Below are 21,631 nucleotides of genomic sequence, written 5' to 3' on the forward strand. Positions count from 1 at the left end.
CAGAAGGTATAAGTTCCATCTCAATATCTCTATTGAAGTTTCCTTTGATTGAGAGTTGACTTGGAGCTACTTGAATGGTAGGCAAGGCATATTTCTTTCCAAATCATTGGCTGAATTGATTATTGAAAGCCTGGAGATTTACAGGCCAAAGATTCCAAAGCAATTATCTGAACTGAACAGGTGGAGATATTTGGAATTGCTGTTACAGACTACAAGAGACGTTCCTGGCAGATTACATAATGGCACAATATCTAAAAACCGCTGGATAAAGTTTACAGTTTATGCATGTGGTCTTTCTTATTTCTTAGGGCCGCTTTTGACAAAAACTGAAGAGAAGTCGGAAAGTCAAATGTCCGAGTTGCAATTGAGACACATTCGAAATGGCGTAACCTCTTGCTTTGAGCCACAATGTGGCAATTCCCAGGACAAAAAAATGGATGACCGCCTGGATTTCGTGGCAGTGCAGGAGGACCTCCATGTGGCTGAGTCGGGGTTGACAGGCGCCGAGGCTCGTTATCAGGTGTTGGTTCGTTTAGTCACCCGGACGGAGCATGAGGAATATTTCTCCTTGTTTGCAGTGGCATGGCGGGGGGCGGGATCTGCGTTTGGTGAGTGATTGGCAGGGGAGAAGTGAAGAGTGCCAAGTGTAGAGAGAATTGTCTGTGATGAAGGTTGAGGGCAGCAGATGCAGCCATACCAACCAATACTTGTACGGAACATGAACTGTCGTTTTAAACACATAGCAACACGACTCTGCTCAACTCTAAAGCTCCAGGTCTCTTGGGGACACTCAGGGCTACAATATAGAGGAGCTCGCCCGGATCGCCGGCACCCAAACCATGCATGTGGTACCATGTAATACACGCATGTTAGATGCACATACGTGGTCCTGCTGCGCCTCGCATTTTCCGATTCCAGCGAGCTTCCACGAGTGTCTGTCCACTGCTGTAGCGGTTGGCGGCCGCCTGTGGGGGATCCGTTAGGGGACCTGAACCTTTTTGGGGGCTTGGCGGCATGTGTTAGGTACAAATCAAGTATCAAGTGTCGAGTATATATAAAGATTTCAAGGAAGCTCGGGAGACGTTGCACGACATCTTTGAAGTGTTGGATAATTGACCGTTGATACCTATTATCCGCACGAGTAACAAAACTCCCTACAATTATTGTCTGCCCTCTCCTATTTCGCCATCGAAAAGGCCCGTCTGTTGTCGCCGCCGAAGCAGTTAGCAGGGGGGGTCATACGCTAAACCACCCCTCCTCCTCCTCTTTAACGACCACCTCCTCTCCTTCGCTCACTCTCACCTCCTCCTCTCCATCAAACATCTCGACTTCCTATAGCCAAGAGCTACTCTCATGTCCGACTACGCTCCTCCTACAGGGCCTCCGCCGCCTAAGGCCCCCGAAGTTCCCGCTGGCTGGGCCGCTCGGTGGAACGACCAGTACAAAGAATGGTATGTTAGCCTACGTTATCCCATTAATAATTCGACATCTGGCTCTTCGCGACAAAGACCCTCTCCGCCCCCCAACCCGGTGATTCCTCAGCTCACTCGCCTCTCTCAGGTTCTACGTAAACATCTACACCAAAAAGTCCCAATGGGACAAGCCCACCAGTCCTGTCTTCCCTGACGGAGACGCCCCGCCTTCCGGGCCTCCTCCAGGCTACGACGGCCACGACGCTCCCCGCACGTCCGATACCAAGACGAACCCCTATGGCGATCAGAGCAACAACTTTGGAGGCTCATCATCAAGGCAGGCGCAGGAAGACGAGGATGCTCGCCTGGCAGCCAAGATGCAGGCCGAAGAAAACGCCCGAGCTCGCAGCGCTTCTTCCAACCCTCCCGGATACAACAACTACTCCGGAGGTGCTGCCGATTCGTACCGCCAGCAGAGCACCAGCCCGTACCCTCCTCCGCAAAACAGCCCGTATGGCACACCTCAGCCGCAGCAGCAACAGGGCGAGTCGAGAGGTCTTCTGGGCAAGCTGACCAGCAAGATCGCTGGTAAATCTCCCGGCGGCTTCCCCGGTGCCCCCGGCGCTGGCGGCTACGGTGGCTACGGCCCTCCTCAGCAGCAATATGGCGCCCCTCCGGCTCCATATGGTCAGGCTCCTTCTCCATATGGAGGAGCGCCTGCTGCCTACGGAGGCGGATATGCTCCTGGATACGGTGCTCCTCCTCCTGCTCCTTACGGCCAGCCTGCTTATGGCTATCAGCAGCCGCAGCAGCAGCCTGCGAAGAAGAGCGGAGGTGGTCTCGGTTTGGCCGGAGGAGCTGCCCTCGGTCTAGCTGGTGGTGTTGTGGGTGGTCTGCTGATAGATGACGCGATTGATCACTTTGAAGACGAGGGATATGACCGCGGCTATGGTGAGTGACTTCCCCCCTTTTGGAACGAAGGCTTGGTTGAAACGAGAATCTTGACTAACTGATATCGACACAGACCAAGGATATGACAATGGGTTTGACAACGGATACGATGATGGCGGCGGTGACTTCTAATTAGTGGCTGAGCGAACTACATTCATATATACATGATGCGTGGCTGGAGGAAAGAATGACGTGTGGTAATTTGTTTGTTTGCCGGATTGGTCTGTTTTTAGCTATTCACAAGACAAAGACTTGATATTGTCGTTTTTGGCTAGGATTAGGAGGACGGCGTTACGGAATAACGCCAATCACATGAAGCATGAAGCTGATGATACAACATAAAAAAAAGCCCTGAGATTTTTCAAAGTTCTTCAGAGCTCTGCCTTGAAATCAAAAGGATTATAAAGCATAGATGTACAATCTCCCAATCCCCATCTCTTATCTACGTTCCTCACATTAAGACCTCATTTCACCTCTTCACACCCTCCTTTTTGCCTGAGCCTGCTAGGTAGGCCGCCATGTCGAAGTTGCCAAGCGGGTTTTGGCCAGCTTGAGCGTTGCCCATGATGGCGTTCATGGGGTTCTCTTTTTGTCGCTCTTCAAACTCGGCGCGCAGCTCAGGGTCCACTGCCATAACGTTAGATAGTCCATAGACAGAGACTTCATTCCTCTAGAATCAAGGCGTGAAGATGTAAAAAGACGTACTGTTATCCATTAGGTATGGCATGCCAAAGACAATACCCATCGTAACCAGACCCATCAGGATCATGGGATTCTTGAGAATGCTGAAAACGGAAACTATATGAAAGCACATCAGTCAGTCAGTTCAATCAGTCCAGCTCCATATAGAATACAGAGCAAATAGTGTCCAGGGACTTACACGCCGGTCTCTCCACAAAGAAGATCTTGGATCCCGCACCCTTGACGCTGATGCCCCTCGCTCCGCCCTCGCTCTTCACCTGCACCTCCTCGCCCTTGTTCGCCCACTCGTTGCCACGATACGTCTCCCACGCCTTGACCTCGCCATCCTCGCCGACGTCGACCCGCAGCGGGTGAAAGGCCTCCGTGGCGCAGTGCACGTCGAGCAGGTACGAGTCGGCGGTGACGTTGTGGAAGTTGAAGGTGTTGACTGTCGTCAGAGGGGCCTCGAGGCGCTTGTGCAGGCTGGACAGCGTGGCGTGGGTGCTGGGGCCGAGGAGGAACGGGTTCGGCTTGGCGGGGAGGCCGACGGTGATTGTCAGCTGGGCGGCGCTGAGGGCGGCGAAGGCCAGGCTTAGGAGAATCCTCAAGTCCATGGCGAGAGTTGCATTTAGCTTGGATGTTTGGACGGAAAGATGGATGACGATGGTGGAAAACAGATGGCCTATCTAGTTGGAGGTGGGATTGGCGGAGTGGCTGGTGCGGGATGTATGTGTGGCTTAGTACTGGTTTCCTCCACCCAAAACAGCGAGCAGCTAGGCGCTGTGAGGCTTGCAATTGGTTGAGCGCCACAGCAATGTATCATTGAGCTTTGAGCTCCTGTGGACCTTCCAGGTTGTCTGGAATACCTACAGCATTTATTTCTTCATTCAATTTTATTTTTGTTTTTTTATATCTCCATCTTTCATACAATTAGAATATCATGAATCGCCAGTCCCCTGAGATGGTCCTATGCCTTCCACCCCCGGGCTCCATCCTCTGCCCAGCATCTCCAAAGTCTCATCTCTGCTTTTCGAATTGCTTAGCCTAAACACCATTGGCCTCCTAATATCTCTTGAAGATCTCGATATACCATCGTCGGTGAATCCGAGCTCACTCAGCCCGTCCAGCTCGCCAGCCTCTTCCATTGCATCTGTTGGTGGATCTGCTTCAAAGACAGCTTCGATGTCGCCATGCGGGTTGAAGCCGGTGAAGCGCCACCTGAGAAGTTGGTTCGACTTGACGCTGCGAGTTGATTCGCCAACTTTGAACAAGTTGCGTTCATATAAGCTGATAAATAATAGAACAGGGAAGTTAAGAACCCGCACGATGGCGACGTGGACGGTGTGAAATGTGCGTGCCGAGACGAGGAACTTCAGGGGCAGCATGAAGATGAGGGCTAGCATGTTGGACGGAGGCGGATAGGCAAAGATGGCATCGCTCCTCACGCACTCAAAGGTGAGGACTGCTCGACGAAACTGAATCTCGGCGGCTTCAGCAGCCACAATGCGCGAGAAGGTGTTTGTTAGCACGGCGACGAGAATCGTCAAGAACAGCGTGTTGCCCAAGAATGCAAATGCCACGATGAGGGCAGGGCCAAGGACGACATGAAACTGCACAGACTCTTGAATGCCCGTGCCGTCGAGCCCGAACCAGATCCACAGAAGCCATTTCGCGACTGTATACCACTTGGGCTCCGAGCCCTGGCCTGTCATCAAGAGCCACTGCAGTGCCAGGAAGAATCCTCCCACGCACCACAGGGTGAGAAAAGTCAGCACAAGAAAGTCCTTCATCATGGCATGCATCGAGATAAAGACGATGTTGTCTGGCATGAGGCTGAAAGCAACTCGTGTGAGCAGTACTGGAGCTGCGACGCACAGAATATGTAACGCTGCAGAGTTTGTTCCACCTGTGTCTTGAGCAACGGGTATAATAACATCATATACCCGTGCAAAGAGATAGGCACAGAAGATGACTGTAAATGTCACGTCCAGGAATGACCACGTCTTTTGAGCGTGGACCGCCCATCCATGCTCGATGATGGCCGCAAACTCATCGAGAATCCATCCTAGCGAATAAACGGCAAAGAGGCTCTCATAGAGTTTCAGAGAGCTTGGGCTGCCTCGATTCACCATGGTCAAGATATACAGCCCCAGCAACACCATGAACTGTATTGATTCGAGCAAGCTCCTCCACTTTGGGACGATCAATCGGTAGTGGTCCAGCAGCGGCGCCTTGCGCGGATCATACAACGACACCGGGTGATGCTTGTAATGGTCCGGGAGGATATCTACGAATGATATCGGCGTGTACACAACTTGCCCCTCGTATACTGCATTCACCACTCGCAGACACGCCGGCGAACTCATCATGGTTTTGCTCTCCGACAAGATGGCCAGTTCTAGCGCCGTGAGCTTCCTCTCGTTGCCGCCGCGCTCTTGGACTGGCCAATGCGTATATCTGCCAGCCCGGGCGACGTCTTCGGGGGCGCCGGAGAAGGGATCGAAGCCTTGCACTAGAACGTTGGCCAGCCGGAGTAGGCCAGCGCTTCCCGCCTTTTCGGGGGAATTGACTTCATGGAACTTGCGGAGTATTTTGGTGGCGACGATTTCGCAAAGAGTTGCTCGAGCGCTGCTGACGCTTTGGTGTTTGGCGGCGGTTTGCTCTTTGAGGAACTGGAGACGGTTGGCCAGGAGGCAGTACACTATCACCCCGTCATGTGAGCCATGGTATCCGGATTTGTTTCTTTCTTGAAGATGTGTCTTTGATTCAGATACAGAAACATGGATATTGATCCAACAGGTGCGCAGCGACTTGCAAATACATGGCACGAGCGAAGGGTGTTAGGTGAGCAGACCTATGGACATGTCATCAGGGTCATATAGCCTGTCTACTAATGGGCGAACCACGAGCGTGTTGACCCGTGGGCTTGTCAACTGGTCAAGGGTGTAAGGATCCTCTATCGAATTGTTAATCTACTGCTGCAGGATTGATATATGATGAGCGCAACTCGACTTACCAATGCTAGCAATGATGAGGGCTCGCACGCTTGATCATGCACTGACCAATTAGCATGCCGTTTACAAGGAGAGCTTTATTGCTGATAAACCGGGAGGAATAATAAGAAAAGGAGCGATACAAGTGTGAAGCAATTACTCATTTGCTCAAATGGCTGTTCCATTATAACATGCACTTACCGATGGATGGAGGTAAATACATCTGGAGGCTGTAAAGGCTGGTCCTCATCAGCGAAAAAGCTATCCGCTCCAGTCTCGACAGCCTCATCAATCTCAGGCATGGCTGCGCTTAAAGCATCGTCACCACTGTTCATCTTGCCTCTTGCTGAATAACTGAGAGAGTTGGAATCGATGAAAACCAAGTTTCATCATTGAAATGGATTACGAGTGAAAGGGCACTTCAAGGTTGCACATAGGCAGGTAATAGACGCTAATACTCTCGACATGTGATACTGTATAACTGGATGTGCAACGATAACTCTTAAAATCCGGCTATTCTAAACGGAGGCCTCACCCTTTGCCTTTCACAAACAAGGCTTGAGGTAATTACACACCGACTGAGATCTGCCGTCGTCAGACCAATCGAAACTTTTCCCTGCAAGGGAACCTTTTGGCACATTGTAACTGCCGTCTGCGTGGCGCATGCGTTATTTTCATGGGCATCTTAACTCGCTCTAGGGTTTAAGTAAGCGGGAAAGCAAGATGACGCTCGGGGTGCCACAAAAACTAGCATCAAGTCACGATGGACAAAACAAAGCATAATTAAGAGTACCGTTTTTAACGACGATTGAATTGTGAACTCTCTCTATCTCAAGTTCTCTTTGAGCTTTGAAATGCGTTAACGCTAATATTTCATAACCGAGAAGCGTAGTGGCTTTCCGGCTTTGGATTTGACAAGACACCGACTCCCGTTATTCCCATGTCCCAAAAGATAAAAAGCCACCCGTCGCGTTCTTTTTACACTTTTTTCTCCGCAGCGCCAGTTTCGGATGGGAAACTCGGTAGTCGTACGTTAATACGTTGTTTTTTGCCATCATGATTCGCGCGACACTTGTGGATTCATTTCGTTCATCATTGCTTGTTATTTACATTAAACCAAGAAGGGGACTAAGTCTTAGTTGCTGAGACCAGCGGCCTTGAATGACTGTTCAAAGTCGGCAATGATGTCGTCGATGTGCTCAGTACCGACGGAGATTCGGATAAGATCCTAAGAAAACATCAAGTCAGCTTATTTCGCGCGAATTCGGTCGTGATTTCTGCTTACCTCAGTGACACCAGAGCTAACTCTCTCCTCCTCACTCAGCTGCTCATGGGTGGTCGTCCAGGGGCTGTGAGAGGTTTCTGTTAGTTTTCTTTAGGTAGTTGCCGGGTAACTTTCAAACACTTACTGGATGGCCAGGGTCTTGGAATCACCGACGTTGGCAAGGTTGGTGATCAGCTTGAAGCCATCGACAACCTTGCTGCCAGCAGAGCCGCCGCCCTTGACACCGAAGCTCAAGACGCCTCCGAAGCCCCTCTTGAGATACTTCTTAGCAGTCTCGTGGTACGCGTGGCTCTCCAAGCCAGGGTAAGAAACCCAAGAGACGTAAGGGCTCTTCTCCAAGTGTCGGGCCAAGGCCAGAGCGTTCTGGGCGTGTCGCTCGGCACGGAGACTGAGAGTCTCGATACCGAGGATGAGCTGCTGGGCGGCGAAGGGGTTGAGAGAGGCACCAATGTCTCGCATGAGCTCGACTCTAGCGCGGACAATGAAGGAGACGGGGCCAAAGGTCTCCCAGAACTTGAGGCCGTGGTAGCCCTCGGAGGGCTCGATGAACTGAGGGAATCGCTTGCCGTTCTTGCCCCAGTCAAACTTGCCGGCGTCGATGATGACACCTCCAATGGTGGTTCCGTGGCCGCCGATCCACTTGGTGGCAGAGTGAACGACGATGTCGGCGCCGTGCTCGATGGGGCGGACAAAGTATCCACCGGCACCAAAAGTGTTGTCAACCTAGTTTACTGCTTGTCAGTTTGAATATCCCAAAGACCACGGCTTGACTACTTACAACGAGGGGAACGCCCTTATCGTGGGCAACCTTGGCAATGGCCTCAAGGTCGGGAACGTTGTATCGGGGGTTGCCGATGCTCTCGAGGTAGACGGCCTTGGTGTTGTCGTCGATGGCAGCAGCAATGTCCTCGGGCTTGTCGCCAGTGACAAACTTCGTGGTGATGCCGAAGCGCTTGAAGGTGACCTTGAGCTGGTTGTAGGTGCCGCCGTAGAGGTTGGAAGTAGAGACGATGTTGTCGCCGGCCTGGGCGAGGGCAGTGAGGGCAATGAACTGAGCACCCTGGCCGGAGGAGGTGGCCAGAGCAGCAACACCGCCTTCGAGAGCAGCTATCCGCTTCTCAAAGACATCGACGGTGGGCTGTGTGAAAGAGAGTCTCGTGAGTTTTTGTGCCGATTTGTCAGAGACCCGGGGTAGCTACTCACGTTTCCAATACGGCTGTAGATGTTGCCTTCCTCCTTGAGGCCAAAGAGTCTCGCGCCGTGGGCGGAGTCGTTGAAGGCGAAACTCTGCAATACGGGACTTGGTCAGCTTGCTAAGAATTTGGCGAGCTTGTAGCTTGAGCCATGAGCGCGGATTCATTCTCACAGTGGTAGCATAGATGGGAACAGCTCGAGCATTGGTAGCCGAGTCGGGGGAGTGTCTAGAAGATGAGATGAAGTTAGTATTGAGATGTTCTCTCGATTATCAGTTGTCTTGAGTTTTCATGTCTTCATGTGGTATTGTCTTCACACAGATACAGAAACCCAGCATCGTGAGTCTCTGTGCTCAGTTACAAGGCAACGAATAGCAAGCTGAGCGCAAAAACAGATGCGCAACTGCCCCGCGCTTGTTGAATTGACTTTTGAAGATTGACGTCAACTTACCCCGCGTGAAGCTGGAGTGTCTCAAAGTTGGTGCTGAGCTTGTCCGCCATTGTGAATCAAAGTTGAAGCAACAAGAAAAAAATGTTGACAAAAGGTACGAAAAGAAAAAAAGAAGAAGCTGACGCGGGAATAAAGATTGAGCCGAAGGGGGGGGGGGCAGCAGGAAGTTCGGCTCAACAAGAGCGCGGTCGAGTATATTTATATCAAGCTTCCACTAGCACCGCCGTTCTTAGTAGTTGCTCTCGGGGACTTAGTAGCTGCTCTCGGGGTCCAGCCGCCCAGCCACTAGATACCTGGATGTAAGACATGAAAAGTGACTTGTGTGTTACTATGGTTGATTGCTAGCTATCCTTGCTACAATTACGGGGTAATACTCGTTAATTGTACGGTTAGACGCGAGTTGCGCTCGACCGATGCAGACCCCGAAGTGTGAATGTGAGTGTGGGGGTCCATGAAGCCGTCCCGAGCACGCAATCGCCAATTCTCGCGTCATTTCACCAGCGGACAGAAAAAGGGCCTCTTGGAGGGGTAGATGCTAATTAATTGCACGTACATGTAATCCTAACCTAAGGAAAACCCGTTTAGCCCCTCATCAATCTCTTGTTTCGTTTCCTGCCGTGGCCGGTTTCGCACTCTAGTATCTGTATATCCATCAAAAAGGCACATTCCCGGCTCTTATAGCCCGGATTTAGCCAGAACATCAAATTTGTCTTGTGTGGCGAAAGAGCTGCCATGATCTGATCATGGGCAGTTAAAAGCAAAACAAGAGGCTTTTGCTTGCCATATACGAGAACAGCTTTTGCCCGCATATCCACGGCACTGCTTGTTCGAACATGTCAAGTCAAAAGGGTGGTTGTCTCAAAACGACTCTGACTAACCGCATCTGAAGCTCGTCATGCACCACGTTTGAAGTCCCCAGCCTGCGGCCAGCCAATGAACCAGAGCGGTTGAAAATTGCATACAAATAGTCCCGATTGCCTCTTTCAGCGAATTAGGAAAATTAGCGAGAATTGGTGACTGGTGTGACTGGAGACGAGGCGCAATAGACAGAACTACGAGCTATACAATGTGATTCGCGGGATCACTGCATGATTAGCAAATCACTTGCCTTTGTTGGACGGCCATGGAGACAAACTATCGTGGACTGCTGAGTAATGAACATGATATACGACATGCGCCCTTGTCAACTCTGATTTCCACTGCGCTGTATTCTCTCTTTCTTATCTCTCATTCGATTATTAAACATTCTGGTAGTCTTGCTGCGAGCTGGCACAAATAGCCTCTCAAGAATTTTAACGATGGCTTCGATACTTCTCGTCCTCCATGTGTGGGGATGTCATAGATAATAATTATAAGGATTACCAAATATCAACAAGCAAATAAAAGACTTTTTCAACTGCATACATAAACTACCTAGGTAGCTACAAGTACTTCACCTATCCCGTCTCAACCAGAATGCCGCCAGAGCTACCGAACTCGCATGCTACATGTATTTGGCCGCCATGTTTCTAGTCATAACTCATGCTACTCATAAGATGAATGTGCCCAATAAGCCTCTGTCTAGGTATACTCATTCTGCAGTCTGTACGGTCCCTCTCTCTTCCCACTCATACTCTCCAATATATGTATGTATCCCATACTTGATCAAACGCGCTCAAAGTTCCTCTGGGTGTTTCGTCTCCTGCTAAGCAACTTCGTCCGTCTCTCATCCCTGACCATGGCCTTGGCCGCAATAATGGCAGAACCCATCCACAAGCTGAATTGTGCCGCTGCAAGCACTGCAGTACCACGGCCTGCCATGCAGACTGAGCCGGTGCAAAAGGCCAGATCACCCAGGCAGACGGCCACAGCAATGAATCCTGCAAAATAGAAGATACAGTTGATGGCTTCAACGCTCAAGGAAATCTTTGGGTGGGTAGCTTTCGGGGCAAACCGTGGCGCGAATACGAGATATAAGATGGAAAAGACGGAAAAGATTGAAGAGAAGAGGAAGAAGCTGATTGAGGGTGGCGTCGAAAGGTGCGGGCCCCTGAGATGCCAATTCACAACTGCGAGGAGCCAAGAGTGAGCCAACAGGATTCTGAGAAGCAGATTGATTGAAGTAAGCTTACCGTATGCTGCCAAGCCGATACCAGCAGCAGCCGCGAGGGCTTGAAAGGCCCGAAAGCAGAGGATGAGAGTTTGCGACATGGCAAAAGACCGTTATGCGAAGAGATTGAACAATGGTGAGAGTCGCGAAGCAGGTCCTGCCAAGAAATAGTTGGCGTGGAATTCATTTATTATTAGCACCAAGTCTATCGAGTGGCAGCATGAGGTTGCCTACGCGTCTGCGGTATGTCTCAGACATGTAGAATTACTGGTTGAAGGGAGACGAAAAAAGGGCGGGTTAGAGGCCTGCCCAGCGTGGAATGAGGATATACGCAGAAGGAAAACGATGAGCGCTTTGTTCAATTGTTTGCGCCGGAATAAGCATTATAGGTATCTAATGTGATGCATTTGATGTTTTAAGGCTCAGGTGCATCGTGATATAGTCTCAGATCGAAATGGATGTGTAAAACGTGGAAGAGCCACATCACACAAATCTCGACGACGTGTGCTCACATGTACTGTAGTTTAGAAATAGCAATCGAATATTATTATTAGAATCACGATCTTGTAGGAACTTAATGAAATACCTCAAAGTGGTGGTAGTGCTTGTTGAATTCCTGTAAAACGTATATACAGATATTATCGCTGCGGCTCATATTTCTATAGTTGGGCAATGTATATATGAACGAGTACGACGACTACTGAATCTGCAGCTGGGATTCTCTTTAAACCGTATTATGGTACAATACACGTCATCAGTTAAGATAATCCATCCAACAAAGAAGTTTTGCGGGCTGCATCAGCTGTATCAAAAGTTATCGTAGTCGAATTTATTGGCAATTGTTGTTGTCAGATTTCTATAAGACGGGCATCTCTTACCCCAGAGCATGCTTATTAAGCGGCGCAGTGGTCGTGATGGCCTCGGCTCTCAATCTGTGCGACAACGCGGGGAAAAGAGAGAGCGGAGAAGTTATCGACTTTGTACTTCCGAGCTTGCGTCCCTTCAACCACCGGCACTACTCCGTAACAGGACACGTTTCAAGCTCCAAATCGAAGGGTCAATTCATCCGGCCGAAGTAGCCCTTTGCAGAACGCCGTCCGCAAGTTCTTGCCTCTGAGCTCGAGTTTCACATGCCGAAACGAGACGCTATATGGAATAGCGACGGCGTGATTGGCCGGGGCGAGGGGAGAGTGCCCTGGGCCGAGGCCCACCGCCGTGCTTTAGCGGATGAGCCAAGCTGCGAGTCTCCCCAGATGTGCCCCGGATTCCGCTGTGCTGCTTTTGAGAGAGTGTTGAGTGTTTTGTTGATATAGAATTCAGTTGCTTGGGTTAGAAAGGATCAATACAATTACAGCGAGGTCGACGGAGAGACAAAATAGCATCCGGCTCGCCTGCGTTGGGAACACAAGAGTCGCCACTGAGTGGTTATTATTCCCCGAAACAGCCGACGTCACTACGGGATCCCGGACTTTTCAGTTTCTTGTGCGACGGAGTGTGTATGTACTCGTACGGATACGCTTTTCCGTCACGATGGGATGATGTGTGCTTACGTGCCTTGACGGTGTTGCACTACAAGTACAAGTAAGCCGCCAATATAGGTTCATCACCTTTCAATTCGCGTCGGCTTCAATCTTGGGGTTTTGTTCGACAAATAGTCGGCCTCGCTAGGACGTTCTTCTACAATAGTGTCCACACTTGATAGCAAAGTCAATGAACTGTCAACTCCTACAACTACCCAGGACAGCCGGGCTGGGTAGTTGTATTACTAGAAGACATTTAAACAATAATTAACGCCGTACCAGTACATAATACTTCTATCTAGGTTCAAATATGCATGGGTGCAGCGTGTCAGCTCTTGTCTATCTCGCCCTAAGGCCTATTTACTCGGCAAAAGCCATATCGACGAGCTCCTATTTGATCTATCTTATCAACTCCGTTTCTGACGGGCAGATGCTGACGGCTAGCCGGCCGCTGTGAGAACCTTGATTGTCAGCCGCCGGCATACATGTACAAGTATTACTCGTACTACCAGGACGCAATCTTTGGATTGACATTTGATCGGGTTGAGTCTTTCCGAGCCCGTCACAGCGATGCCAGAGCGCTATCCACGGGGCACAACTCTGCTGTAAACTCCGCGGGTGGGACGCCTCAGTGGATTTCGTTGGGGGCTGGCCGCTAGCGGTTTAGGCACTCCGACACAGCGCTAGCATCGCGCTTGTACCTGTACGGCTTCTGCGATTTGGCGGGCTGGGCCACAGCATTGTATGCTGGGCGCAGGCCATGTACATGGACCAAATCCCAAATCTGGGGCTGCCGAGGCCCCGCGAACCTCGGCCGTCCCTTTCAGCAGCCCATGACTTTGGTTAAACCTCCACATCCCGACCTCATCGCCAGATTTCTTTTTTTCCCTTTCCCTTGCAACCATCCTCGCCTTTTCTTTTTCCCTTCCCCAGGCCCCTACACGTCGCCTAATCTTCCCTCCCTTTTCACATTGTCTTCTCAATTCTCGTAGGCATCGCGAGCGTTGCGGACCCTTTCCTTTAAAGCTGTAAAATATCAACACGCGGTCAGCCACTAGTTCATCCCCCTTCGACACAATGGCACTGGCTACCAAGGACACGGCGGCGTACATCAAGAGCTTGACGACTCCGCCTGCGCCCGGCGCTCCTCATGGTGTTGCCATCGCAGGCACAGAACGGCCCGGCCGTACCGCCATCTACCGCCATCACAAGATTGGCGATGGCCCACTCCTGACCACGTTCAACCCCGAGATCCAATCGGTCCACGATCTGTTCGAAAACGCCGTTAAGAAGCGCCCCAGCAAGCGCTGCCTCGGCACCCGTCTCTGGAACCCCAGCACGCAATCATGGGCAGACACATATGAATGGGAGACGTATGGCGAGGTGGCCGAGCGTCGCAAGAATCTGGGAGCCGGTCTCGTCGAAATCCACAAGAGTGTCGGCCACACTCTAGACAAGTATCCCGTTGGACTTTGGTCTCAGAATCGCGCCGAATGGCAAATCACCGGTAGGCCAGCCTTGCGCGATTCCCCGCGCTCTCCCAATGCCCACTACATATCACCAACTAACACAATCTCGATTTGTAGATCTTGCTCTTGCGTCGCAGGCTCTCTTCACCGTATCACTATATGATACTCTTGGTCCGGACACTTCCGAGTACATCATCAACCATGCCGAACTCGCCTGTGTCGTCTGCTCTCTGCCTCATATCCCGACTCTCTTGAAGTTGGCCCCTCGAATCCCATCCCTCAAGCTGATCGTCTCCCTTGACGAGCTCGAGCAAGGCGAGCAAAAGGGTCTGACCAAGGGCGCTGTTTTGAACGACATTGCTTCTCAGCACGGCATCAAGATATACTCTTTCAAGGAGGTTGAGGAGATTGGCGCCAAGTCTGGCCGCCCCATGCGCCCGGCCAAGTGGGACGACCTCTGCACAATCAACTACACTTCGGGAACCACTGGTGCGCCAAAGGGTGTTGTCATCACTCATGGCAATGCCGTTTCTGCCATCTCTTCCAGCCGCCTGCAGGGTGCGGTGACTGAAAAGGACGTTCACATGTCCTATCTGCCTCTTGCTCACATCTACGGCAGAATGATTGATCAGGTTGCCCTGTCCGAAGGTGCCAGCATTGGCTTCTTCCGTGGCGATATCCTGGGCCTGGTCGACGACATGAAGATTCTCAAGCCCACCGGTTTCATCTCTGTGCCCCGCTTGTTCAACCGCTTCAACTCGGCAATCCGAACCGCCACCATCGAGGCCGAGGGTACCAGGGGAGCCCTGTCTCGCCAGGTCATCAACACCAAGAAGGCCAGCATGCGTCTGCCACCAGGCAAGGCGAACAACACGCATTTCCTGTACGACCGTATCTGGACCCCCAAGGTCAGGGCTGCCGTGGGCTTGGATAGGGCCCACTCGATGATCAGCGGCAGCGCACAGCTGGATCCTGATGTTCAAGAGTTCCTCCGTGCTGCCTTTGGCAACAACTTTTACCAAGGTTTTGGTATGACCGAGTCATACGCCGTTGGTACCGTTCAGATTCCAGGAGACTTCAGTCTCGGCAACATCGGACCCCCAACTGGTTGTGTCGAAATCTGCCTCGAGTCCGTGCCCGAGTTTGACTACACCGTCGACGACAAGCCCAACCCCCGCGGTGAGCTTCTTCTCCGAGGCCCATGCATTTTCCGCGAGTACTACAAGAACGAGGAGGAGACCAAGAAGGCCATCGAGTCCGATGGATGGTTCCACACCGGTGATATCGCCGAGATTGACAAGATGGGCCGCTTCAAGATCATTGACCGCAAGAAGAACGTTCTCAAGCTGTCCCAGGGTGAATACATCTCTCCTGAGCGTATCGAGAACGTCTACTTGGGCAACACCAACTTGGTTGCAATGGCCTATGTCCACGGCGACCCCAAGGAGTCTGCACTCGTCGGTATCTTTGGCATCGACCTGGAGAACTTCCCACCTTTTGCCAGCAAGGTCCTTGGCGAGACCGTCACGGCCGCTGACCTCCCGGCCCTCAAGGAGGCTGCCAACCACCCCAAGGTTAAGGCAGAGTTCCTCAAGGTGCTCAACAAGATTGCGCAGAAGCAAAAGTTCAACAGCTTTGAGCGTGTTCGCGCTGTCTATCTTGACATTGAGCCCTTTAGCATCCAGAACGAGCTGTTCACACCCACGTAAGTACAAACGCAAAAACAATCAACCATAAAACTCAGCCGCTAACATGACAACAGTCTTAAGCTGAAGCGGCCTCAAACTGCCAAGGCCTTCCGTGCTCAGATCGACAAGATGTACGAGGAGATTAACGCCGAGACTGGCCCTGCCAAGTTGTAAGAATAGATAAATGAACAGGCATGATGTTTGTTGCTGAGCGAATTTTTCTTTGGGTTTTTTAATGTTTGGATATATAGCTAGTTATCAGTTACGGTTATCTGCTAGCTAATAGCCGTGGGCGGTAAAGAATGTGGAGTGTGTGTGTGTATTTGCAGAGAGAGTACGGCGGCAAGCTTCCTTTTTTGGGGGAGTGTTTTCGCTTGTCAGTGCGAAAGAGTTATGAATATAAAACAGACGAGAAGGAATCAAAGATAAATTAATAAAGGGGGTCTTTTCTTCTTTACGATGCCTTTCGGACTTGGTCATTCATATGCTATATGCGATGTCGACGATTCCTTTATGTCAGGAAGCTGGAACACAAAGAGAAGAGTGGTGAAGTCGAAAAGTGGGACAAGTAGCTAGCTAGCTACGATTCTGCAGCTAAATGCTCAATAAAGACTGTGCTTATCTCTGAACTCCTTCAAACAAAGAGGAGAACCTCTTCCTCGTAGTTCCCTTTCAAGCCACAAAGCCATAGCTCAGACCTAGGCTTTTCCTTTCAGCGTTTTAGCTTCTAGGCGACTGACACCTTATGAGTGACTATCATACAACAATGTTGGACTGATGCAGCCCAGATGGCCTAGAATCCACTCGCGATCAGGGTTGAATATGTTCAAAGCGGTCAATAGTTGTAAAGTCAGTTGCGAAATGCACGCTCTAACTAACGGGGCTGTCCAGAGATAATGTCAGGTAAGAGAGTGAGGCGTATTTAAGCCTACCTAAGTCGATCCGTTAAACCGCGGTGGACTGAGGACATGTGTGGAACTCGGTCTTCTAACATGTCACTTCGTTCCACGGGTACCTAACCTAGAAAGCAAACAAAACTATTATTTATAAATAAGTAATAAGAAAAGATATACGCGAGTTACCTAATGTGGTGGTTAGAATTACTTTTAAATGTTTAATTAAAATATTATCAAGCTCAAAGGCTAATTACAACATGATATTTATTACAACACTCATTTTATACGCTGCATGCGTTGCTTATATCGCTGCTCATGCACAGTGCACGGCAGGCGCGCATTTCAATTTAACATTTCGAGCTTGCTCCCCTTGCTTCCTATTTGTCCAAGATATTATCGATACTTCAATAACGCAAGGTACAATACGACTACCCCATGGTAGATTAAAGCTTTTCTAGATGGCCTAATGCAATACCTGGTGATGTTACCCGAACAAGCCGCAGAGATAGTGTTGACACGACTAGGATTGGAGGTTACATGCACGGTGCACAATTGATATGGCGCTTTAGAAATTGTTTAAGGATTTAATTACAGGTACCTGTGATAAAAATTGGAGTGCCTCTTTTTATAGGCTGCGTGGGACCTGCATTGTCTTTAACCGAGAATTAATATCTTGCATCTGATGAGCTTGTCATGCGTGTCGCGATCGCGATCGCAATCTAAAAGGATGCACAGATCTCATATTGCAACAGGGGTTGCATGCAATATCAGCTGTGCTCTCAATTGGCCAAACACAAAAGATGTTTGGGTGAGACGCTTTTTTTCTAACGAGTGTATTGGAATACTATTGTTTAGCTAAATAGTAGAATTAGAGCATGTTTGCCTATTGAGAGGTTATATTAACAGGCGAGAGCTCAACGCGCGCATTTGCTTAAAGCGCGACAAATGATATCGTACACGCGTTTAACAAAGAGATGCTTGGTCTAATTATAAAATCCAGTGGAAATCAATTAAGCTGAGCTGAAATTAACTCTAGAGATGAAGTCGAATAGGCACATTTAATAGTGTTAATTTTGGCATACTGGTATTATATCTATATATATTACACTACTAACCTATATTATCAAGAAAATATAATAATTAAATCACCCTAACACATTTAATATTTATCTTTTCCCTTTGTTTAAATCCTTTAAACTTTCTAAGAAGCTTTATATATGTTGCTAAGAGATAATAGCTGTGTTTATATATTACGTAAGATTATATCACGTGACCCACTTATTATTAGTTCCCCTCTAGACGTGTTTTAGGAGCCCCATCCTTACGTATCCCTTGTTTAAAGAGGAATCCAAGCAGCTTGAACGTGTGGGCACGCGATGGGGTAAGTTGATAACCTCAGCCGCGTTTAAAGAGTCAGAGAATCTGTTTGGCCTGCTTGAGATGCTCGCCCGAGGCTGGCGAGCCGGTCGTCTCTATGAGCCTCGTGCTTACCTCTCCTCCTTCCAGGCCCATGGTCATCGACCTGACTGACACGCCATCGCCGCCACCAAGCCATATCGCAATCACAAACGGAAACGGAAACGAACAGCAGCAACATCGTCTTTCCAATACGCAGCGACGGCAGAATGACTCTCAGGATGAAGGGCCGCCGCCAAAGAGGAGGCGTGTTGACCTTAATTGGGCTGGGAAACAGGTCTCTCCATATGTGAGCCGGGCCCTGAGGGATATGCCAGCTTCCGAGTACATACTTGATGAAATTGCGATAAAGGTATGCATTATTCTAAAGATCGGCCTGTCTTGAGCATACAACTGACAAAGAGCACAGGCCGTTTCCATGTTTGCCAAGGATCCGCTCTTTGTCTCCCGATTAGATGAGAACAACGACTACAAGCTGCCGGCCGATGATGAATGGACTGCTACGAAAGCCAAAATAATTATTAAAGAGCTATCTGGGAGACCTGTAAGTGGAATAAGAACATACACCTAAGTTGAACTCAACTGACATGATGCTTAAGGAATATCGTGTCGCCCCTATAAAAATGCCAAGTTCGAGCGACTACAAGTCCCATTACCCCCCAATGAAGGTGCAACCTCTTGCCAGATTGGAACAGGTTCCACTAGAAATAAAAAAGATAGCTGCTAAACAGCCGGAAACCTCAATACCCAAAAGACAAGAGAATACGCCGAGAACAAGATCTGGGCGTCGATGGGAGCCGACCAAGTGCGGACCATCCTCAAATACATGGTTTGACCTCGAACACCGGCCTTACCAATCAGCATCAGATCGCGAACTTATTGCCAAAGGTGCTGATCGCTTATACCGCGACCTTGTGGAAGAGCTGAAGAGCCCAGCTGTGTATCATGTGGACTTTACATCTGACGAAATTCGGCAAATCATGGCATGCTTCTCAATGTATCTTCCCGTGGGCTATCCTGCGACCCCTGAACATTTGGCGCGACTCTGCCCCCAGTTCAATGTTCCGTCAATTGTTAACAACAGTTTGCCGCACCGGACGGTCGAAGATGTACGCAATTACTGTTCGGATCTGCTTGCGGGCAAGGCAGTGCCGCCAAGTCGAGCTCAAATCCTGAGTCTCGATCCCAGAGCGAATGGATCTCGTTTGCAACAGGAGAAGAGACGTGCCAGTCGACTATCATCCTTGCTTTTAGCTCGTGAAATGGTAGGAAACCGAGGATTTGCCCATATGCGCCAGTATGAAAACTTTCAAAACGAGTTTCGCAAGGCGCACGAGGATAGCTTGGACTTGGTCGCAGAGTACACAAACTGTGCCGGAGACATTGCAACGACAACTTGGATCCCGGATGACAATGTTTTGTGCGGCACAACTGCACACTCGGATAGCCATAATCAGCAGTATAATAAGCCAGGAAATTTACTTCTTTGCTCGACAAAGCTGGGGCAGCTTAAGGCGTTTCCTGATCACCGAATCCCACGACCCCTTGTTGAAAAAGGAGAAAACTCCACGACAGCCATGCGTGAAAGCCAGGACCCATGGCTGTATTCGTCGGTTGTATGCTCTGATTACGATAGCGTTCTAGGGCTGGCATTCACCTCCAGTTTCGACAAAACAGTCAAAGTGTGGAAGGTTGATAAATCTGGCAGCAACATGACTGCGTTAGCCACCTGGTACTTTGGCGGCAACGTAAATTTTGTCTCCGTGGCCAAGGACGGCTCTGGACGAGTTGCTACTGCGGCCGATGTCCCTACAGAGGCCATTCGGATATACACAATCAACATGAACGACATTGCGAATAGCCCATACGTCTCCTTTTCTTGTACTCGGACTGACGCTGATGGCTCTGACAAGTGGGCATATTTCCCAGCAACAATGCAGTGGGGCCGTGACTCGACAAGCCAGCATCTACTAGCTGTAGGATATTCTCCTCGTAGCTTCTCTGGGGATGACCACGACATCCCCTTCGAAAAACAGAACTCGGGAGAGATTACTCTTTGGAATGCGGAGTCGAATCAGCGAGTTCCTGTCACAACTGCTACAACTGCCAACTTCTTTGAAGTGGCCTGGCATCCCACATTACCGAGATTCATTGCCGCAACCTCTCCCTCTTCTCAGATAAAGATATCGCCAAAGGTGCGAACTCAGATCCATTTGTTCAGAAGGCAAACTGTCCTCATTTCCAAACAAGATGATCCAAGTCCCCAGAGCCCCCAGAACCCTCAGAGTCCCCAGCAAGAGGGCGGGTTTTCCGAATACCATAACCTTGACTGTTTTGCGTCAGACATCAACGAGCTGACCTTTATGCCAAACTCGTACAAACATGAGTATGTGACTGCGGGGTGCACTGACGGCAAAGTATATGTGTGGGACACGGCGCAAGGAGACAACCCTGTGCATATTCTACGGCATGGCCGTCCTCTGGACGAATACTACCATGACCGAGAGAAGGAAGACACTGGAGTCAAGTTTACAGCTTGGGGGAACAACCTAGATCGATTCTACACAGGCTCTAGCGATGGGACCGTCATGGTCTGGAACGTGCGTAAGAAACACCGGCCATATATACGAACTATTTTGGAAGCACCTGGTCCCATTTCCTGCGGTGCCTTTTCGCCCAATTTCCGGAAAATGGTCGTTGGAGATGCGACTGGTCGGGTGTTTCTGTTTTCTATAGATAAAGAAGACGAGCCAGAGGCACATTTCATCAGGATCCCAGGCGTGGACCGGCCGCTTCGACGTCCCACACCGTTTATACCACACCCCGAACCAGAACCTCCATACCGAGATCCAGATAACCCGAACAATGTTAATGATGACGATGACATGCACATCGCCGACCTGGTGAAGCGAATCTATCTAGACACGAAGCAACTTGTTATCGACCCTAATCCTACTATTGGCGCCGTACAAGGGCCAGAATATGCCTCAACGGGTCTCTTCCGTCGAGAGGCACACCTAAACGAAGATCCCGTAGGCCATTTACTTAGCTATTTTGAGAGAAACCAGAGACAGAGCATCGCGGCAAGCCGGGGCCAGCTCTGCCGCTCTGTGCGAAAGCTACGAGACCCTGGCGAGCCAGATGCCCGGCTGAAAGTCATACATGCTATAAATAAGGCGCGAGATCTGGATATAGAGCTCCTGGCGGAAGGCGACCGGGATGATCTTGTTCAATCTAAGGCAGAGCTGGTGCTTAATGAAGTGGACTGCGGGTTTGCTTACGAGGAACTGCCTAGGGAGGCTGATGAATAAAAGAAGCCTCGTAGTTGAGGAATTCTGTAGCATATACAAACACACATACATACAATTAAAATATCTAATACAGGCCCGATATCTAGGGTAACTTATGAAGTAAGCCTGAATGAATATATTTGCTTAAACAATGATTGGCATCTTGATGCATGGTATAAAACAGCAGCAGCTAAGGAAGAGCTGAAATACTAACCTTACAGCAGGATTAACAAAACAGTTCAACTTACGATGCCTGTTTCAATCCTTTAATATACTGATTTGCCTGATTCATCCTTG

At 49.9% G+C, this 21,631-nt stretch overlaps 7 protein-coding genes across 7 annotated transcripts; 3 read left to right on the plus strand and 4 right to left on the minus strand.

The window, feature by feature from the left end:
* The first annotated feature begins 1,104 nt into the window (after positions 1 to 1,104).
* M431DRAFT_255153 (hypothetical protein) lies at positions 1,105 to 2,612 on the plus strand. Its single transcript, XM_024913820.1, has 4 exons — positions 1,105 to 1,451; positions 1,561 to 1,996; positions 2,302 to 2,363; positions 2,437 to 2,612. The coding sequence occupies exons 1-3, from the start codon at positions 1,354 to 1,356 to the stop codon at positions 2,317 to 2,319; spliced, it is 552 nt and encodes a 183-aa protein (XP_024770178.1). The 5' UTR covers positions 1,105 to 1,353; the 3' UTR covers positions 2,320 to 2,363; positions 2,437 to 2,612.
* Positions 2,613 to 2,832: 220 nt separating this feature from the next.
* Positions 2,833 to 3,658, minus strand: M431DRAFT_485871 (hypothetical protein; the record flags this gene model as incomplete). Its single annotated transcript, XM_024916331.1, has 3 exons — positions 2,833 to 2,990; positions 3,069 to 3,161; positions 3,244 to 3,658. 3 exons carry the CDS (start codon positions 3,656 to 3,658, stop codon positions 2,833 to 2,835), a joined length of 666 nt encoding a protein of 221 aa, XP_024770179.1.
* Positions 3,659 to 3,957: 299 nt separating this feature from the next.
* On the minus strand, positions 3,958 to 5,936 carry M431DRAFT_512079 (hypothetical protein). The gene is made up of 2 exons (XM_024919783.1): positions 5,899 to 5,936; positions 3,958 to 5,745 (listed from the first exon to the last, which is right to left on the minus strand). Exons 1-2 carry the CDS (start codon positions 5,906 to 5,908, stop codon positions 3,983 to 3,985), a joined length of 1,773 nt encoding a protein of 590 aa, XP_024770180.1. The 5' UTR covers positions 5,909 to 5,936; the 3' UTR covers positions 3,958 to 3,982.
* Positions 5,937 to 7,021: 1,085 nt separating this feature from the next.
* Positions 7,022 to 9,289, minus strand: M431DRAFT_512081 (hypothetical protein). Its single transcript, XM_024919784.1, has 7 exons — positions 8,967 to 9,289; positions 8,689 to 8,743; positions 8,526 to 8,609; positions 8,101 to 8,460; positions 7,447 to 8,045; positions 7,323 to 7,386; positions 7,022 to 7,265 (listed from the first exon to the last, which is right to left on the minus strand). The coding sequence occupies exons 1-7, from the start codon at positions 9,014 to 9,016 to the stop codon at positions 7,173 to 7,175; spliced, it is 1,305 nt and encodes a 434-aa protein (XP_024770181.1). The 5' UTR covers positions 9,017 to 9,289; the 3' UTR covers positions 7,022 to 7,172.
* A 1,056-nt stretch (positions 9,290 to 10,345) lies between these two features.
* M431DRAFT_151714 (hypothetical protein) lies at positions 10,346 to 11,158 on the minus strand (the record flags this gene model as incomplete). Its single annotated transcript, XM_024912844.1, has 2 exons — positions 10,346 to 11,014; positions 11,078 to 11,158. Coding segments are annotated over 2 exons (485 nt in total), but the record flags the coding sequence as incomplete, so codon positions are not given.
* Positions 11,159 to 13,430: 2,272 nt separating this feature from the next.
* M431DRAFT_151717 (hypothetical protein) lies at positions 13,431 to 16,357 on the plus strand. The gene is made up of 3 exons (XM_024912845.1): positions 13,431 to 14,082; positions 14,162 to 15,749; positions 15,807 to 16,357. Exons 1-3 carry the CDS (start codon positions 13,653 to 13,655, stop codon positions 15,904 to 15,906), a joined length of 2,118 nt encoding a protein of 705 aa, XP_024770183.1. The 5' UTR covers positions 13,431 to 13,652; the 3' UTR covers positions 15,907 to 16,357.
* A 1,612-nt stretch (positions 16,358 to 17,969) lies between these two features.
* On the plus strand, positions 17,970 to 21,463 carry M431DRAFT_523850 (hypothetical protein). The gene is made up of 3 exons (XM_024920560.1): positions 17,970 to 18,396; positions 18,454 to 18,588; positions 18,644 to 21,463. The coding sequence occupies exons 1-3, from the start codon at positions 18,103 to 18,105 to the stop codon at positions 21,353 to 21,355; spliced, it is 3,141 nt and encodes a 1,046-aa protein (XP_024770184.1). The 5' UTR covers positions 17,970 to 18,102; the 3' UTR covers positions 21,356 to 21,463.
* Positions 21,464 to 21,631: the final 168 nt, after the last annotated feature.

The sequence above is a fragment of the Trichoderma harzianum genome (genome assembly GCF_003025095.1).
Source record: "Trichoderma harzianum CBS 226.95 unplaced genomic scaffold M431scaffold_14, whole genome shotgun sequence".
NCBI lineage: Eukaryota > Fungi > Ascomycota > Sordariomycetes > Hypocreales > Hypocreaceae > Trichoderma > Trichoderma harzianum.

Bases quoted from the DNA above. Each gene is read 5' to 3' on its own strand.
- M431DRAFT_255153 (XM_024913820.1), top strand. From the start codon at position 1,354: ATGTCCGACTACGCTCCTCCTACAGGGCCTCCGCCGCCTAAGGCCCCC. The intron at 1,452-1,560 runs GTATGTTAGCCT...CGCCTCTCTCAG, and splicing joins AACGACCAGTACAAAGAATG to GTTCTACGTAAACATCTACA.
- M431DRAFT_512081 (XM_024919784.1), bottom strand. From the start codon at position 9,016: ATGGCGGACAAGCTCAGCACCAACTTTGAGACACTCCAGCTTCACGCG. The intron at 8,461-8,525 runs GTGAGTAGCTAC...TCTTTCACACAG, and splicing joins TCTACAGCCGTATTGGAAAC to CCCACCGTCGATGTCTTTGA. The intron at 7,266-7,322 runs GTAAGCAGAAAT...ATGTTTTCTTAG, and splicing joins TTAGCTCTGGTGTCACTGAG to GATCTTATCCGAATCTCCGT.
- M431DRAFT_151717 (XM_024912845.1), top strand. From the start codon at position 13,653: ATGGCACTGGCTACCAAGGACACGGCGGCGTACATCAAGAGCTTGACG. The intron at 14,083-14,161 runs GTAGGCCAGCCT...CTCGATTTGTAG, and splicing joins CGCCGAATGGCAAATCACCG to ATCTTGCTCTTGCGTCGCAG. The intron at 15,750-15,806 runs GTAAGTACAAAC...ACATGACAACAG, and splicing joins AACGAGCTGTTCACACCCAC to TCTTAAGCTGAAGCGGCCTC.
- M431DRAFT_523850 (XM_024920560.1), top strand. From the start codon at position 18,103: ATGAGCCTCGTGCTTACCTCTCCTCCTTCCAGGCCCATGGTCATCGAC. The intron at 18,397-18,453 runs GTATGCATTATT...CAAAGAGCACAG, and splicing joins TTGATGAAATTGCGATAAAG to GCCGTTTCCATGTTTGCCAA. The intron at 18,589-18,643 runs GTAAGTGGAATA...ATGATGCTTAAG, and splicing joins AAGAGCTATCTGGGAGACCT to GAATATCGTGTCGCCCCTAT.